The sequence below is a fragment of the Helobdella robusta genome (genome assembly GCF_000326865.2).
Source record: "Helobdella robusta unplaced genomic scaffold HELROscaffold_9, whole genome shotgun sequence".
Lineage (NCBI taxonomy): Eukaryota > Metazoa > Annelida > Clitellata > Rhynchobdellida > Glossiphoniidae > Helobdella > Helobdella robusta.
In genome coordinates, this window is record NW_008705512.1 from 3,086,392 (window position 1) to 3,106,654 (window position 20,263).

Below are 20,263 nucleotides of genomic sequence, written 5' to 3' on the forward strand. Positions count from 1 at the left end.
GCAACGCACTAGATCTGATGACATGAGAAAATAGGGTGCGTGCGTGAGGATAGTTTTAACGACGACGTCATTTTTATTTATATAGCGTACAGTTTTACATATATATATATATATATATATATATATATATATATATATATATACATATATATATATATATATATATAGATGTTCTTATGAATAATTAAAGAGAGAAAAAAATGTCTTGATATATGACGATAATCAACAGTGATCATCTTAAAAAAGATGATGTCGATTATGATGATGGATGAACGGGACGATGATGACGACGACGAGGAAGATGAAGATGATGGCGATGACGATGAAGACACATCAAAGTAAGGTTTGTTGTGTTTGCATGCCGATATACCTGAACGGCAATCGATAAAGTGAGCTAAGTCACCATGATATCAATAAGTACATGATTGCGTGCTTATGAGGCTGACTGATACTTCCATCAATCTAATCACACACAACAGAAGCCTCTAGATATTCTTTTTCAAAATTATCATCCTCTGGCGGTTTTTTTCTTTGACATTGCCAAAAAATTTTTTAGTACGTGGTTTCTTTTGGTTTTCTTTGTTTTTTTTTCCTCATTTTGACTTATAAAACCCTGTTTAGAGAATGATTTATGCGCGTTTTGTTTCAGCTGTTCGTTCCCTTAAAAATGTTTGTCCATATATTGCCAAATGCAATAAATTAACTATTGCGAAAAATATGTTTGTGAAAATATGAATCATATTAACGATCAGTATGATCAGATCAGTCAGTTATGATTGCTGATTTAGCGTTATTCTGTGGTAGCATCTTCAAATTAATCAGATAGACGTTTCAAAAAAAATTTTTATTTTTTCAAAAATAAATTTTTTCAGTGAGATTCAAATTTTGTCACCAGCGACATGTTTTAAAACTGCAATATCATATAAATTTTGTTTTTACCACAATAATTGTTGATTTGAATAGTCAATCAATGCATCCGGTGCTACGACATAGTTCCGGATGAATTATAGAAAATGAATTCAAACGTTTTATTCCTATGTAATAATTTAACCCCATGTGCAAAACAACATAGGAAAAAGATCATGAATTATTTCTGAATTGAATTTTTCACCAAATCATTCCGCATGTCTCTTCAAATTTGTTGCTTCTTACATGCTTACCGTAATGTAAAGCGCGATATCTTGTAGTTAGTCTTTGTAAAAATATGATAAAATAATAGAAGCAACAATGTTGTTTTATGTTGTTAATGTTATCATTATTTTTAAATTTTTATCAGAGTTTTTCATATTTTTGAAATAATGCAAAGGAATTTTTTTTATTTTTTTTCGAGAATTGATGACACTGTCATCTGGAAAGTTTAATAACAGCGTCATGATTGAATGCGCCGCTACTAATTCTCCAAAAAACATCAAAAAGAATTTCTAATAACATCAACAATATTAACAAAAATTTAAAGACAATAACAATAGCATACATAGTCTGGTGAAACTATCGAACGAATGCTGACTTATGTTGGGCTCTTTTTTATCCATATCTCTCTCCTCTCTCTCTCTCCTCTCTCTCTCTCTTTCTCGTATGTTTTAATTGTTTTGTTTGTTTTGCATTAATTTGTGTTTTTTTATCTTTTACTATATAGCGTAACAAAATGTAACGTATTAAGTGTCTGCTCGTCTTGTGGATGAAAATGACAATGCTCATCATTTCGTCAATTTAAAAAATTTTACCTATTTTCAGAAAATTATTTTTTTATGCCAAATCATGTATTAAAGCATCCTCTGGTGACTTATCTGTCTACCTCTGTCTAAGAATTCTTTCCTGTTGTTGTTGCTGTTAACAAAAATATGACATACATGTCAATTACTTTTGAGACGGTGTGGTCGAGTTGTTTGTCTCAGAAATTATTTGCTGGCAAATGACTATTTTGCTGATTTTTTCTTGATCTTTATTTTTTAAAATTTCCAATCAATCGCCAAAAATCAAAAAATTCTCTCCGTGTGCAGTGTTTAAAAGTTGGTGCTTCTCAAACTACGGCAGTCGCATAAATTAAACAATACTTGCACTGTAAATACTCGTATGATAAATTTAATCTGACAAATTCAATCTGATAATTTTAATCAGATGAATTTATTTTCAAATTAACACAAAAGCATTTTTATTTCAATCTTTTATTTTTACATTCCTTTTTGTATTATATTTCCGTGCTTGTGATAAAAAATGTGCTTGTTCGTATTAAATTTTGCTATACAGCAAACCTAAGTGTGTACTTATCGAGCAAACAACTGAAAATAAATTATTCTAAAAAAGAAAGATGATGAGTGTTGGAATGGAGTAGAGAGATGGGATGGAAGAGAGTGGAATATTGGCGTGGGAGTCTGTCTGCCATACTGCACTGGCAGGCATCAACAGGACGAACACTCCAAGATGAATGCCATTTTATTATTTTTGGAAATCTGCTTGTGATGTTATTGTTGTTGTTGATGTTGCGTTGATGCGATGTTGGTGCTGTTGATGTGGTGATGTTAGTGTTGATGATGTTGTGAGGATGTGATGTTGGCGTTTTGTTTTCGTGATCTACTGGGTGTTTGTCGTAGTTTTTTTATTATTGTGTATTTTGGTAATGTAAATAATTTTTTCATTTGGAATTATAAATATCATCAACCAGTAAATTATAAATTTATTATCGTAATCCAGGGGTGGGCGAACTTTTTGCTATGAGGGCCGCATTTAAAGCTACTTAACAAGCAAATTTTTTAGACCCGTGGAGTATTTTTTAAGATTTGTGGAATAATTTTTATGGTCATAATGTCTGGCTGACTGGCTGACAACCTTATTTTGGCGAACCAGGCCTCGAGGGCCGTAGTTTGCTCACCTCTGTCGTGAACCAAAATTTATAATTTTTTCTTTTATCTTTTGTACTTATCACCCAACATAAATTTAAAAATCCTAATGTTTTTTTGAGTGTTTTTTTTTGGTTTGATTGGGATAAGTTTAATGTCAACAATTCACAATAAATATATCTATAATAATTAGTAGAAAGCAAATATAAATACGAAAAAGAGATGAGGAAGAAGATGAGAAGGAGAAAGAGGAAAATTATGAATAAAGAGTACAAAAATATCGACAAAGAAGCAGCTGATGAAGGAAATGGTTCTTGACTGATGACAGCAAATTTTGTTTGATTTCTCTTAGAAATAAATTTTTTTCCTCCAAAATTTGTCTTGTTAAGTTTCAAATTATAAATTTTGTGTCAAAACGTCAAATGACATTCAACCTATCCTAGGTACTGTCGACGTAGAAAAATATTACCATTGATGTTTCAGAATTTTGATTGGAATTTTAAAATTATGTTAAAAAATAAAAAACAAACATAAAAAAATACATTGAAACAGCGTTTTAACATTAAACAAACGTCAAGTGAATACTTTAAAAATGCAGATTCATACAACAACTAAATGAACCACTCAAACCTGCCATACAACAACCAACAAACAAACAAACATCATGTTTTTGCATTTATATGCCAACAACGTACGAACAAAAAACCATTCAAAGAGAAAACATTGGGACAGTTGTCGGAATAAAATAACGTTCAACAAATAACACAGATTAATTTTCCAAGAGCAAACTACTCCAGACCACCAATCACCGATTGTTAAGTACAAAAATCAAAAGTTGTGGCAGAAAAATTTACTAAACATCCTCCCAACTTTCGAACTTGGTAAGAGTTATTAAAACAAGAAAAGTTCTATAAAAAAAAGTGATTTATGACTTGAGGCAGTTGAGTTTTTAAGTTCTAACTGCTAAAATAAAATTGTGATATTAATAAAACTCGTTTATCGTAGTTATTGAAATATCAATTAAAAAATAAAAAAATGAATTTGGTTTCTAAGAATAAGTTTTGAAAAAATACAAAGTATCGGAAGCTTTCATATTAGTTTATTTAAAGTGCATAAGACCATATACGTACAATTCATCTCCTTTGTAAAATAACGTAACATCCCCTAGAAATATAATGGGTAGTTGAATGATGTGTCCCTCAATGGCCAGTTGATGGTCAGTCGTGTGTGTTTCGTCACTGGTCAGTTTAGTAATAGGACTTGTTTATGAAATTTATTCATTGTTTGTGGATTGTGAATTGGATGGCAAAATGTCAAACACCTTCTTATTTATTTAGTATTCTGACGTTTTGTCAAAAAACAAGAGTTAAGTGATTTAAAATTTTTATTATTATTTAAAAATTTAGCTGAATAATTAAGCATTACTTTAATCTTACATGTAAACAAAAACCGAAATATGAAGCACTATAAAATGATAACTGTCGGTTTCGTATTCGTCATTCTTTGTTCCCTCTGATTTGCACCTTTCATGGGCTTTCATCATTAAAAATTGAACAGAAACATCTTGAATAGCACCTACTTTAACTAAACTTGCTCACACACACCACACACACTCCACACACACACACACACACACACACACACACACAAACAAACAGACATACACACAGGTACGCGTGCACGCACACACATCTAAAAAACACCTAAACTATTAAACTTGTCCACAAACACACACACCACACACACACACACACACACACACACACACCCTAAACTACAAAACTAAACTTGTCCACACGCACACAGGAACACAAACACACGCATACACACACAGACACGCAAACAAACGCATGTACACGTTCACGCAAGGAAACTTTTGTAAAGTGTCGAATTTCCTAATCAAAATTTGATAGCACTTTTATTATTTAGCATTATTTCGTTATTAAGTAACATTTGAATATTTCCACTGATATAAATAGAAAATAGAATTTCTTCATATTTCATTCTCTCAAAAATGTCTTTACAATTTCTAACTTTATTTTATTATCTCGATTCGAGACTATGGCGACATCAAAAATTTGAAAAAAAAATTATTTCATTTGATTTTTTCAACAACAGCACAAAGACACAGTCATCCACACGCACACGCACACGCACGCACATTTTTTAAAAACACGCGGATACAAACACGCATTTAAGAAAATACTATTTATTAATAACCGTCATTTTTCATTGGGCTGGTACTGCTCCTTTGAATTTGACGTCATTTCTCAGCAGCCAATAAACAACATGAAATGGCGATCGTAAATTATTCATTCAATAAAAGAATGTAGCATCAATAATCAAACGTATTAAAATTATTTTTTTATGAAAGGTAGTAGTTATTTACTTCTCATAAAACTTCAGGGAGATATATTATATTTTTATTTATTTATTCAAGTTTTTCAGATAAATTTATAGAAGAAATTTTCTTGTTGTTCTCCTAAGAGAGAAAAATTTACTTTAAATTCGTCAATTGATTGCTATCGTTATTGTAATTATTTAAAAAGCGCCTGTACTACAAAGAGATAGTGATCTCTTTGTAGTACAGAAATGCCTGTGACGCTCTTAGTGTGCGCTATTATTGCCATAGACTTCTATATGGTAAAATATATTATCGGTATCGGTATATTATATAGGTGTCCATGGCTATCGCGTAGAATTATTTAAAAAAGAATTTAATAAGAGGTTTCATGAAACATCTCTAAAGTTATACGTTTGAAGCTTACTCGCACCCTGAATGCAGTTGCATTGAATTTTTATCTTAAAATGTCGAATCATAACTTGAAAAATGTAGAGTCAGTTGATGAGCGAGTTACGTTCTGGTCCGATTAACCGGTATCTTCAGCACTACAAACGTATTTTCACTCCTTATTTTAATTTTTTATAATCTTAGCAATAATAATATTAAATTTAGTTAACTTTTGTTAAATAATAGAACACAAAACCATCGCTGAAGAATGATTTTCGAGTGTGCGTTTTCCATCGTCATCTTACCGAAATCACTTGCTTCAATTATTACTCACAGAGAAATAGTCAAGCAGGCTTTAAGAAATAACTTTTGTTATAGATAAAATAATTAAAAACATTTTTCAATAAAAACGTACACACGTGAACACACAGGTACATCTTACAACACACACACGAATACACACACACATGTACAACGTAGGCAGGTAGGTAGGGGTATTAATAGTCAAACATTCTCTGCATGGATTTGAAGGGTGTTGTTTGTTCATGAAACTCGTTGTTTGGTGAACATCAATAGAACAAATTTGTGAAAGTGTCTCTGCTGCCATTGTCATACTCTACAAATGTTTCACCATTTAAGACTTGTTTGTTCTGGCACAATGAACGTTTAAATTTGCGGTTTGCGTTTTTTTTATCTTTTTTTAATTTCATCAATTTAATTTAAGAGTTGGAAGAAAGAGCTTAGGTTAAGGTATTGTTCGTTTGTTGTTTGCTATCACAGTGAATATCATTCATTTTTTTGTCAATTTATAAAACTAAATACTATTATGGTAATTTATTTTCCGGCTAGACACACGTTTTATTTTATGATATACCTTCAGTCTAGATGCTTGATTTATTTTTTAAACAGACGTATGTACCTGTGATTTGTGTTTTTTCAAATATTCATGCTTGATATTGATTAACATTTTATGAACTTGTTTTGTTTGCGTGATCTTTGTGTTATTTCAATATATGTATAGTATATTGTTGTTTTTTGGTTGAAAACTTAAAAGTAAATGAGAGTTGACTTTTTTTATTAAAATTTTTTGATAGTTGAATGTAACGTAATCTTTTGATAAAATTCCTCAAAGAGAGGCAAGCGAACACTTCAGACTTGCATCTACTGACTGAAAATGTGTCACGCCTTGTGAAGCTCAACTGATGAACAGATCATTCTTTGAGTTTCTGTTTCTCTCTTATGTCGAAAATTTTTTAAAATTTGTCAAAACCAGAAATATTATCCTGTGAGAGGAAAATCGATTTTTTTTTAAAAACGTTTCACATGAGATTTTCGTAAAATTTCAGTCTAAAAATAATTTCAGAACGTTAAAAAATAAAATATATAAAAAATTAAAAAAATTATTAATTAATGGTCATAAAGGCGAAATCAATTCGGAGGTGGATCTATGTGTGACGTCAGTGTGATTGACAATAAAAAATCAGAGGCGCGCGTGGTGAAAGTGAAATTTACATATTTATCTTTCAAATCTCTCCTACGGTTTCCACAATTCATCTCTCCCTCTCTCTCCTTTTTTTTCTTTCTTTATCTCTCTCTCTCTTTTTCTCTCTTTTCCATCTTTTTCAGTGTCTCTCTTTTCATTTCTTTTCAATTTTGTTTTTCCATTTTCTATTTTTATTGTTTGCTCTCTGTTTCTCTATTTTATACTCGTTCTCTCTCTCTCTCTCTCTCTCTCTTTCTCTCTCTTTCTCTCTTTTCTTTTTCTCTCTATATACTTTTTTATTAGTTTGATTATTTACGAAAGATTCATTTTTTCTTCTTACTATTATTATTCCTATTATTTTATTATCCTTAGTTCCATTTCATCATTTTTATTGTAACTATAAACGCCATCAAAATTGCTTCCTAACAGATATCAAACTATTGACTGAACAACATTGGTCTTTTGTCTGGATGATTATAAAGTTCATCATTAAAAGAACATTGTCAGTCTACATTTCAAACATAAGCAATAAAAACAACAACAAAATTAAGCAACAACAACAACTAATAGAATACTAACAACAACAACAGCATCAACAACAGCATCAACAACAACAAATAATAGATTACATAGTTAATGTCATTCCATTGTCATACCATGTTCATAAATTAACATCTACTCAACAATGTTTTCAGAAATAACAAAATATTACGCTTCTCCAAAAATTCAATCTCAAATTACCATAACTTCAACAGACAAGTTCCCTTCAATAACATCAACAAAAAAATTACATCAAAAAACGCCAACGTTAACAAGAGATAAATAAAAACAAATTTTTAAATAGCGAAATAAATCAATAGACCTTTAAAATAAAAAATAAGATGAAAAAATTCTGCTTCAAGTCATTTTCAAATCCTTAACGCAAACAAGATTTCATTTGGCTATGTTGATGTTACATGATAGAAAATATTGACGTTGCGTGATCCTTTTATGGGAAAAAATTTTGATTAAAAAATTTGATAAATATAAAATTTTTTTAGAAAATAAATTGAACTTGAAACAAATAGACATTTTTAAATTTAAAAAGTCGTTTGTGGTGTACAATAAAAACTGTTTTCATCACTTGTTCATTTGGAATAATTTCTCACTTCTCTCCTCAACTCAGATGCCACAAAATTGAATTAATTTGCACTTAATAAGATTTATAGAGAAAGTATTTCAGTCACGGAGAAACCAACAAAATCATGGAAACTACGAAAAATATGATTAACCTAAGCAATCATCATCATCATAGTCCTCATCATCTTCATCGTGGCCATCTCAATTCATCAGACGTCTACCCATCCCATGCAAACACAACACAAATTGCGCCTCTCTCGTCATCATCATCAACATCATCATCGTCATTGTCGTCATCACTAATTGACAATATTTCGACATCTTCTCTGTCTTTTGGTTACGAGTCCAACTGCGCAAACCTGATGACAGTCACCGATCTGGACAACTACACTAACGAAAACAGTAGCATCAGCAACAGTCTGACAATGGAGCACCTGAACAAACTTTTCCTCGAGTACATCTTTCCGAGTGATTACGAGTGGTTACTGATCGCCATGTACCTCATCGTCTTCATCGTCGGTGTAGTCGGCAACTTTTTAGTTTGTTTCGCTGTGTGGCGCAATAAGCAGATGCGTACGGTGACGAACATCTTCATCTTCAACCTGTCGACAGCTGATCTGATGGTCATCATTCTCGTTCTACCTGCTACTGTCACTGTGGATGTCACTGAAACCTGGTTCGCTGGACTCATCATGTGCAAGTGTCTCATGTTCCTGCAGGTTAGATTTTCAATCAGTAATCAATTTAACATTAATATCTTTTTAAATCTTGTTTTTATTCACCTACTACTGTTTAACCGTACAACTGACATGAAGATTAAATCGTTTCATTTATATAGTGATGGTTATTATTGCGTTAAAAGATACAAAACAGACCATGAATGGAAATTTTTTTAACAAAAAGATTCACTGAATCAATTTTCAAGAACTCGCATCAGTCAGGCAGTGTATAAACATTTTCAGAGTGTTATCGGTTTAAATAAATTCTCACCGTGAACTATATAGAGAAAAAAACTCTGACTGAGTGGGATTTAACATTGGAGATGGAATTCAAATGATAGATGGTTTGATCGATGGTTTGGTTAATTGAATGTTTGAATGATAGTTTCACAGAATGTCTGATTGATCTCACGAACTGAATGGAACTCCTCCCCATTCGTCACGTATCTATTTGAACTTCAAATTCAATTACTCAGCACCATACGTTCGATGATGCACTAAATAATTCAACAGTTACGTGCAAACATCTTTTTCAATCCCAAGTACTTTGCAAATTACCATTTTTATAAATACGTCGCACTGCTCAGTGCGAGCACACATATTTCAAGGCATGTCTGTGTGTCTTCATTTTTTTAATTTGACTGTATGAATGAATAGTTTTTCAAACGTAGTTTGCTAAAAAACAAAACAAACGCATGGAAATGATCAAATAAAATTAACAATTCTGATTCCATGATAACGAAACAAAAACAACAGAGTGCAAACTTTGAATTACGTCAACTGTCTTCTTATAAGAACGTTTGGCTAGACTGATTGTAGACTGTCTCAAACCTAATCTTAGACCATTTTAAACCTAACACTCATTCACTTGGCAGAACATGATTAGGAAAAAATATATTTAAACAGCTGTGAGGCATACAATATTATTATGTGTGCATTTATTGTTGGTTGTTATTATTAAACATTGTTGTTATTTTCAATCAGTTGAAACATTTTTAAATATTTATACCGGAGAAAAATTATTATACGTTTAAGACTTCTGAAAAAAATTGCTTGAATGTTTAGATTCACGCTCAATAGCTTAGATGGAGGTTTCTGAGGCTTCCAACGCAACGCCAACGGCAGAAAATTATTAAAATGATTTTTATTTATTTCTTATATTATATAATTGTGTTATAATTACAATTTTTTTATGTAATAAAATTACTCAATCACTTTATAATATGTTATACCATGTAATTTTATTACAACTAGTTTGCTTTCTTTGGACACTACTAATTAGGAAAAATTCAATGCATAATGAATTAAGATAGCGGAAAGCATCTATAAAAAAGCAAGATACCTTTTTAAACATAACTTAAAAAATATTACTTATAAAAATTTGAAAATAGAACTAAAAAAAGTTTTACTGCGAGCAGAAATGGAAAAATGGAGGAATGATATCGAAATTGGCAAATTGGATTAAGTCAAGAGCTGAGAGACTGCAGGATCATTGCGAGTGGGATACCATGTGAATATTAAATAACCCCACCTCGGAACATAATATCGTCTGCTGGGTTCTCTTCTGCTGTTTGTTCTTCTTTTGTGTGGGTATCTCTGTATTCTTATTTCTTTAATTGACGTTTTCCTAGTGCACTTGTGTTGTATTGTAGTCTATCCCATAGTGTATTGTGCTTTGTGAATGTTTGACTATCGCAAAATGTTGGTTTTCTTTGAAGAAAACCAACACTGGTAGTTGGCACTCTGGTAGTTGCGTGAGATAACTTTAGTAGTGTGGATAGATTTTTGTGTTTCTCGTTGATTACATTAAAAATGAATTGAAGTTATTTTTTCATCATTGGTTTTTAAGAAAAACAATTTTAGGAAAGTAGAAAAATAGCAAAATATTTATTAGTGAAATATGAAATAAAATTAAACATTTTGAAAATTCAAACCAAGGAAAAAAAGAACATTTGATATTCATAAGTTGTGAATAAAAAATTGAACACAATGAACTAGCATTTATTGAATAACATAACAATTTCAAAAGAATGAAAATAAAAAGTTACAACTGGAACGGTTAAATATTTAAAAAATATTTAATGATTTATGTGAAAAAATGTACAAATGTCGTTGCGAAATAATGACTTTCTTAAAAATGAGCAAAGATCAAAATTTGCAAGTTAATGCTGGAAGTGGTGGTTGGGCGTGAGATACGCGGAAACACTCGTGAGTAGGAATTTAAATAAGAATTCTGGGAAAAGCTTATTGAATTCACTATAAAAATGAATGCGAAATTTTCTATTATTGTCGAAAGTTTAAAAATTAGATTGACGCATAATTTTAATTTAAATGTCTGTTTCTTTGAAATAATGATTCAGCATTTTAACGAGTAATAGAAATCTCGATGAAATGTACCAAAAAGTTGGAAAAAACATTGAAGTTAACTCTAACAGCAATGACCGATTTTCTAGCTTACAGTTGAAATGAGCAAAAACAAAAAAGAAGTTAACAAGCATTGCATAAGTTTATTCGAATTAAGGAATAATTCAAAAATTGGAGTAACAACTGTACATGTGTTGAGTCAACTCCGATTTCCACTTGATATATTGGGTCCTGCCAGGATCGTGTGTTGCATGGCAGACTTGACTGAGATTGCAAGTTTGAAATATTTCAAAGTCATTGCGTGTTGCACGCTAAGAATATACTAATAACGTCAACGTCCTGTATTGCTCTGATAGTTTGAGTCACTCTGTTACGTTTTGACCTATCTTATCCAAACCAGTAAATAAAAATAATTTTAATCTGATGTAATAAAAATATTCTTCAAACCAATTAATTATTCAAATTTATGGTTAAAAGGAAAAAAATGCTTTTGGAGAGAAATTGAAATAAGTTTTAGTTTTGTCTATTTATAAGTAACTGAAATATCGAAGATTGCACGTATGAATCAGCAATTTGGAATTAACCGGGGATATTGTTTCACTTTTATCTATTAATAAATCAATACATTCAATTGATCGGACATATTTTATTTATTTTTATCATAATTGAATATTATAACAACTAGTATTAAACTATTAACAAGGTTATTTAAATAAATATAATATAACATTTAACCGCAACAAAACGACAAACAGAAATTAATCAAATAACACAAGCCACTCACACAACAAATGACCACTCCGAACCACAGCAACTAACCACAGCCTACCACAACTAACGACAACATCCACAACCAACCACAGAACATATCAGTTTCAGTGTCGGTGTTGACGTTGACGGCCATTTCCGTGGAGCGCTTCTACGCCATCTGCCACCCGCTGCGTTTTCGTAGCACGAAGAAAAGAGCCAGGATGGTAATCGGTGCCATCTGGTTGTTCAGCATTCTCGTCTCGTCACATGAAGCAATCATTTTCCAAGTTGGTAATGCTTATCGATGAAGATTCATCTAGTTATTCACAACTAGTAAACTGCATTCGGTTTTTTGGTGTTATCCAGCCAATTAATAATTTGTTTCCATACAATATTTGTACTAATCGTAATTCAACAGACCATTCCGACCTCAAACCACACCGTACTACTGACCTCATGTCGACCACCTAACGAATACTTTGACCAAAGTATTTGCTATCACGCGGTGAGTTGCTACTATATGTCTTTGTGATTTCTTATGTACATTTGTTCGCAAGACGTTGAAGGCGTTTGTGACAAAAAAGTTGAAGAAGTTGACGTAATATTTAAAATATATTTTGTAGATAGATTATTATTTGAATGAATATTGATGAGCAAATACTCAAAACTATGTAAATTTTTTTCAGTATTTTTTTTAATAATTAATTTGTAATAAGTGTTTGAATGAAAATAATTTACAATTGTATTGACTAACATTTTTCATCAGTAAATTTTTTCCATATTTTTATTAGTTTTTTATTTCTAATATTTTTAAAACACCAATTTGCTAACTGGTTTCAAAATGGCTTTAAAAATTTGTTGGCGTTAATTTTCTGTGAAAGGATAATTTTTATAAATCTAAATAATTTGATCAAACTCTTGAATGTCTTCAAAGATCTTGGCACTCTGCTTGTACCTGCTACCTCTCGGCTTCATGTCCGTCACGTACGTTCGTATCGCCATGACACTCTGGAGTAACAACATCCCATCTGAGAATGGGAGCATGCCAACTGATCCTTGTTAGTCCAACTATCCATGGAATGATTAATATATGGAAGGATGAATGGATAGATGGTGGTGTAAAGATAAATTACAAAAAGACAAAAACCATCTCACACAAACAAGAACACCAACACACACACATTTTTTGCCGCAATGCAGCTTTGAGTGGCAGCAGCAGTAGCGGTAGTAACAACCAGATGACGAACCAGGTGATGGCGAGGAGGAATGTTGCCAAAATGCTCATCGTCGTCGTCATCGCCTTCGCCGTCTGCTACATGCCAATTCACTGCGCTAACTTTTTAAGGTTGTCAGGCACTCAACTTTACTTTATAAAATTAATTGGGTTTGTTTTGAATTAAGAGATTTGTTCATCCGTTTGTACTTGATGTTCGTGTGGTCATGTTGCTTTTTGCTGTGATTATTTTAAATCTTGAAGTCGTTTTGTTTTTCTAGTTAAACCCAATCGAATTTTCAAATTATGAATAAAAAACAAAACTTCGCTAAAATATTTATACATTGATAAAAATAGCATAAGTATTAACTAATGAATTATAAGATATTTTTTTCTTAATCGTTTTTAACAGCAAATTCACTTCATGAATTCCTTCACACAGCATACAACAGCGCTGTGATACTGCATGTAGCATTTATTGAAAGCGACGCGTTGGACGTTCATCCCTGACTGTTCGATCGCAAATTGTGGTCAACATCTTAATTGCACCCTCATAAATTATCAACGTTAATGAATGGGCGGACAGATGACAGCACGAAATGAATCCCATAGCGTTTTAAAAATGACAAAATGTTTTATTTATTCAAATAATTTGTAGGAACAAACCGAAATATATTAACATACATGAAATCAAACAAGTTTGTTTAAAATAAGCTATTTTAAACTTGAAAACTTGAGTAGGAAACTTAAATTTAAAATACCGAACATATCAACACAAAACGTTTTTACTCTAAGATTTAACTTTATATTCACCGAAGTTTTTAATTTTTCTAAGATAAAATTGTGCTAATTAATTATAAAAAATTATAAAAAGTTCTATCAACATTAGATAGATTGCAGAGATTCTGGATGAGATTGCGTCATTAGATCTTTGAGCCTGGCTTCACATTTTGATTATATTGAACTCTCTACCTACCTGAGCAAGAAACGTGCATCCGAATTGCGATAAATTTTTTAATTTTTGTTGAAAATATTCGGGTTAAGCCATTATTATTATTTGAAAGTTTATCTCCATTAAATTAATTGGTAAATTCTAAATTTAAAATTATTTTTTAGAGCAGTTCTCAAAGCCACAATCACAGTCATCAAAGCCGACGGCATTTTTATATTCCCTTTCATCATCAACATTATGTTCTTCATCAACATTATGTTCGTCATCATTTTCTTCTTCCACGTCGCTGTCATCCAAACCAACGTTCCCATCGTACATACTCAATCTCCTCATATCAAAACGCGGAACATCTGTAGCAAGTGCCTCATCATCGTCGTCTTCGTCGTCATCGTCATCATTTTCTTTTACATCTTTGCCGTTAACCACTGCTTCATCTTCAGCAGTTGCATCAGTTACATCAGGCTTTGTGCAATCATCGTCGTCGTCGTCATCATCATCAACGTTGTTGTTGCTATCGTTGCAATTTAAATTTGTGTTAGCGGCTGAACTTTCTAAGAGTTTCGAACGCATCAAACCCTGCTGACCGTGAACTTGACCTTGACCTTGAAGTTGCACGCTCCGGTTGGCGTCGTCGTTGTCGCAGTAGTGGGAGGAGTGATTTGAATGATTGGCATTTGCTTCCTGGTCGTAATCGTTGCAAGGACAACTTGAGAATCTATTGTCAGCGTTGGCTCTGCTCGAATTAGTAGCTTCTGCTAATTCCCTTTCCAACAATTTCATGGTGGTTTTCAAGAGAAACTGATATTCTTCGTCCGAGTCATCATCATAATTTTTCAACTCGCACATCTCTCTAAACAAGGCCATTAATTTTTTGGCTTTCCATTCATTTTTTGTATTTTGAAATGATTTCACCCACGAGCTACCTGATGCGAAGTTATTGAAAAACTCTTGCTGCTGATTGAAGTGGTTATCATAAATATCAGTTGTAGATGGCTGTAAGGGTTGATCGTTGTGGTTCCAAACCTTGTTGCTGTTGTTGTAGAAGTTGTTGGCAGAGATTTTACTCAAATTGTTAGACATATTTGAAGGAAGTACGAAGTTTTCCGCTTGATTAACACCACAACAATCATTCAAGTAATAATCTCTATTTTGAGATTTTGGGCACTGGTTGAATGAAAGTCCGGACGGGAATGCACAATCTCCACTGGGACGATTCCTCTCCTCCCCGTAATGGGACTTGACGAGTGGTTCTTCAGCAGCCCACATGTACTGCACGTACTCTGGTTCGTTCCTGTTGGGGTCGTTGAAGTACTTTTCCACGTTCGACTTGACAACTTCATCGTTGTCGCCAGCACTCTTGATTTTCATTATTTCGATCGGATAGTCCAATCCATGCGCTGCATCTTTCCCTTTAACTTCGTATTTACGATTGTAGCTAACTTTTTGTATCTTGAAGGCAGCGATGTCATTTTCAGTGGCGTCTTTTTCCATGACAATTTTTTGACTTTTCTCCTTCAGTTCCTCATCCGTGTGCTCCGTCGTCGTAAATGCCAAAGAATTCAAGAGATGGCGCACATCGGCGGTTTTATTTGATTCAAGATTGTCTTTCTCCGCTTGTTTGTTCTTGTCCAGCAAACATCGTTCAGTCCAGTGATCCCTCAGAGCCTCACCAATCTCCATGGAGACGGGGAAGTCCTTCGTGATGTTCTCGACGTCTTCGTCACACATCGGCTGTTTGATTTGTTCATTCAGGGGCAGGTCGTAGATTGTTTTGTTGTAGATGGGCTTGTGTGAAAGGTCACCGGCTTTCTGGACGTTGGAAGAGTAGTTCTGCATCTTATAATAAGGCACCACGTTCGAGCCGAGATCTGACAGTGACTGTTTTAATTGGAAGTTTTTTTATATAAATACATTTATTTCATTTCAAAATAGCAAAAAGAATCAAATAATTTTAAATTAAGTATTACCGGGGGTGATTTCGGCTTTTCTACTGGTTCTGGTTCAACTTCTGGTTCGGACTCTTCAGTACATTTAAAAGAAATACTTAGATATAAATAATAATTGAACCTATTATTAACTAGTTTACGTGTGTATGTATGTTTGCTTGCATATGCAAATACAAAAATTTGTATAATTTTATGTAAAGACATACATTTTATGTGCATGTGTTTATCTATTTATACAGACAACATGTTTGAATGTTTAAAATAGTGTTCCTCGTAAACTAACGCTAATGTGTACAGTAATTTGCCTAACTGCAGTCATCCGTGAATTTGTGCATTCTTAAAGGAATTGTGAGGTCATATGTTTCATATTTCATCTTAACTTATTCGTGCTCGTTCCGAAACTTTTTGATATGGTAAAAAATATGAAAATAAAATAACGTGCAATGGTAATGAAAATCTCACAAATTTTTTGTCACAGTAAATGATGCAATGAAATGTTAAATTATAAGTATGAACTATGAAGTATGTGGAGTAGACTTATAAGCCGTATCGTAAAAAGAAGATAATATATATGCGAACAATAAAATGATATAATAAAAATTATAAAAAGAGAGAGACCCTCCTCAGCAGGGGGTGGAGGAGGGGGTGGCTCGGGGTCTTTCTTCTTTTTCTTCAATCCCGCTCCCATTCCCAAACAGTAACTTTCGAGATATTATATAAGGATTTATTTTTAAACTTGGATTGAAAATTTAGAGTCACTAAAAATTTTTTTCTCTGCACTTGGTCGCCTATATAATGACGAATGTTGTACTTTCTTAAGCGTGTAGAGGCCTATATGTTTGAACTTATTAAGAAGACTCGCCTTTGCATAGTTTGTAATCAAACAAACAACATAATCGTTAGGCTGAACGTCATTGAGCATAGACCAATACATCAAAACAAAAAAACTCATAAATAGAATTTTCTGAATTCATAAAGTTATCTGCATATTATGTTCTTTCCATAAACACCTTAAATTATCTTTATAAATTAAATTAATTTATTAAATTATTTAATTAATTCCATAGTGGCGAAAAGATAGCCAATAACCATGCTGAATCGCCGTTAAACGATCATTCCATCAATCAAATTAATTTAAGGTGTCTATGGTTCTTTCTTTCGCCAACCATTCTAATGTTGAATCATTTTTTAAAGTTCATTGAAAAAATTGATAGTTTTAACTAGCCTAATATATCAAAAAATTAAACAACATCTAACACAAAACTTTGAAAGTGTGGTAGCAAATTTTTATTAAAATTTTCATTAAAAAACATCGTTGCAGAGTTGTCGGGCATATTCAATTCAAATTCTGATCAATCCAAAGTCAAGTTGTTTTATAAGAATGTCAAACAAAATGATGAACCAAACTCAGTTAAAGGAAACTTAATTATCTGCAGTAGATAGCCAAAGTTAGCAAGAAAAATTCATTAAAGCATCACTTTTGAGCTAGATAAGAAACTTCAGGCGCTCGTATAAACAGTTGAATTGCAAGTTCAAACTCATGTGAATTGCTAAATTTCAAATAAATTTAAGTAAGGCTTATTTAATAGTTACATAGGAAGTGTGCGTCAATTTATTTCGGTAACGTTATAAAATTTAAAATAATACAACAAAAGTTCCTTTTTCTCAGGTATTTGAAGGTTGGTATTGAGGAGCACCCGGAACTTATGTCAGGATTGTGGTTCATAGCTCATTGGCTCTGCTACTTCAACAGTGCCGTCAATCCCATCATTTACAACTTCATGAGCGGTGAGGCATGATGTTTTAAGTATTTTTCACAAATGCTGCGTTTTTAATCATAATTCAACTCATGGTAATGTTGAAAATTAATTAAAAAAAATAACTAAACGTTAATTATAATGTAATCTATTTATTCAATGTAGTATCCAAGCCATTATTTCACCCTCAAATAACGATTAATTTGAAACAATCTAACCACAACGAGCAGCAAAATTTAGAATGGAATTTGCGGAGACGTGCAGAATTTGTTGCTGTTGCACTTCCTCGTGTCCAATAAGGCTGTCGAACCGGGGAATGAATACGGTAAGGAATCAATCTCTCAACTCTCTGAAGTACACGGTCAACAACACGCAAGTTGACCAGTTCACTCTGTCCACATTCAACACTGATGATGGCAAGAAGAAGCTGTGCCAACGATCCATCCTTCGAAATGCCCACCCATTGCAGTAATTATCTTTGGCATCATTTGTAACATTCACATATGATACATATGAAACATGATACATTATTGGTAATCTTGTTGATGTTAATGTTACACTGTTTCGGGGTTTATTTGATGTTATTTAAATTCAATCAATGATGGCGTAAATAATATTCTGAAACTGAAATTAAGTAAATAACGGTGGATTCTATTTTCAAACTTTTCTTTCGAGCAGGCAGTTCGTTATATTTTTGTAGAATCATTAATATGTACAGTACAATTAATTTTAATATGTAATTCATAAATAAATAAACCTCTTTAATTAATTTTAATATGTAATTCCATGGATATTCCTCTTTTTGAGCTGGTCAGATATCTATTTCAAAGCAAAATTTTTTTTCTGTTTCAATTTGACTATGTGTTCGTTGTTTACTTTTCATCATATCAAACGTAGTAGAACGAGTGAATAGATACACGAGATAGCAGTAGCAACGTACATGCATATTTTGATTTCTATGAGCATCACCTATGGAATTCTATAAAAATTTAAGAAGAGATATCTTTGAATTACGTAAGATTAAAAGCAGAGAGAGATGATAGTTGAAATGATTCGAAATAAAAAACGAGAACTATGCAATAAAAAGCCAACTGAAAAGGACCGCTGAAAATATTTTAAACATTCGACATGAGAACCTGGCACCAGCATATCAACAAACAGCTTCTTACTTTTGTAACGTTTTAAATTTAAAAAATTGGTAATCATCATCGGCAAGAGGAATTTCAATCCTTTATTTCATTCCTTATTAAATTATTTCGTTTTTTAAAGTATGAGCTTGTATTTTTTTAGATATGGAATTTTTTATGATTCCGGCATTCCAAACGATGAAAAACCTATTAACCCAACTGAACTTGGTTTTTTTGTCCCTTCTGTTGAGTTGCAATGTAATGCTTAAGTTAGATAAAACATCAATATTAAATTGAACAACAATCGTAACTCAGGCTTAATTTAAGTTTCAAATGATGATTATTAGGCTGAGCTATTTGGCACATTTTTGAAATGATTTACGCTTATGATAAAATACTGTGTAAGTGTTCATAGAAATTCAGTTAAGTACAATAAATATTTGTCAGATCGACAAACATAAAAAAACATCTCACACAAACAAGAACACAAACACACACACACATTTTTACCGCAATGCAGCTTTGAGTTATTTACACGTTAAACGTCAAAAAATAACACCAAGCCAATAGTTAATTAATTCAAATATATGAATAAGCTGTGCGATACGCCAAATTCTGTACACAAAGATCAGCTTATAATTTATGCATAACCCATGTTATAGCATAAAGAAAATTGTCCAGCTCACCTCACAATTAGTGATGTTGTTATTATGTGTCATGTACGCACGTGCACAAGTTCTTTTACACAAAGATCAGCTTATAATTTATGCATAACCCACAGCTTATAATTTATGCATAACCCATGTTATAGCACAAAGGAAATTGTCCAGCTCACCTGCCAATTAGTGATGTTGTAATTATGTGTCATGTATGCCTAGTCCAACCTTACCATGTTCTTAAATTATGCGCTATATATATATATATATATATATATATATATATATATATATATATATATATTATGTAGCTATATGATCCGCCATATACAATTATATAGTATAAACACGTGCACTGCACAAGTTGTTTTACACAAAGATCACCTTATAATTTATGCATAACCCATGTTATAGCATAAAGAAAATTGTCCAGCTCACCTCACAATTAGTGATGTTGTCGTTATGTGTCATGTATGCTTAGCTATTAACTTATTGAATTCAATAAAAAAAATTTTTCCATTAATAACATTTAAAATGTTGATAGACGCTTAAATCCGACCCTAAATCCGGGGGCCGGATTTAAAAAAAAAGCCTGATTTTGACCGGGGC

The 20,263-nt window shown here is 32.3% G+C and overlaps 2 protein-coding genes across 2 annotated transcripts; both read left to right on the plus strand.

The window, feature by feature from the left end:
* Positions 1–8,595: 8,595 nt before the first annotated feature.
* On the plus strand, positions 8,596–12,651 carry HELRODRAFT_186615 (hypothetical protein; the record flags this gene model as incomplete). The annotated part of the gene is made up of 3 exons (XM_009033206.1): positions 8,596–8,889; positions 12,117–12,290; positions 12,422–12,651. The coding sequence occupies 3 exons, from the start codon at positions 8,596–8,598 to the stop codon at positions 12,533–12,535; spliced, it is 582 nt and encodes a 193-aa protein (XP_009031454.1). The 3' UTR covers positions 12,536–12,651.
* Positions 12,652–12,970: 319 nt separating this feature from the next.
* On the plus strand, positions 12,971–18,653 carry HELRODRAFT_189892 (hypothetical protein). Its single transcript, XM_009033207.1, has 4 exons — positions 12,971–13,060; positions 13,203–13,348; positions 17,784–17,902; positions 18,102–18,653. Exons 1-4 carry the CDS (start codon positions 12,977–12,979, stop codon positions 18,341–18,343), a joined length of 591 nt encoding a protein of 196 aa, XP_009031455.1. The 5' UTR covers positions 12,971–12,976; the 3' UTR covers positions 18,344–18,653.
* The last annotated feature ends 1,610 nt before the right edge of the window (positions 18,654–20,263 follow it).

Excerpts from the sequence above, each read along its gene's own strand:
- HELRODRAFT_189892 (XM_009033207.1), top strand. The coding sequence starts at position 12,977 with ATGTCCGTCACGTACGTTCGTATCGCCATGACACTCTGGAGTAACAAC. Across the intron at positions 13,349-17,783 it reads CACTGCGCTAACTTTTTAAG|GTATTTGAAGGTTGGTATTG; the intron begins GTTGTCAGGCAC and ends CCTTTTTCTCAG. Across the intron at positions 17,903-18,101 it reads CATTTACAACTTCATGAGCG|CAAAATTTAGAATGGAATTT; the intron begins GTGAGGCATGAT and ends CACAACGAGCAG.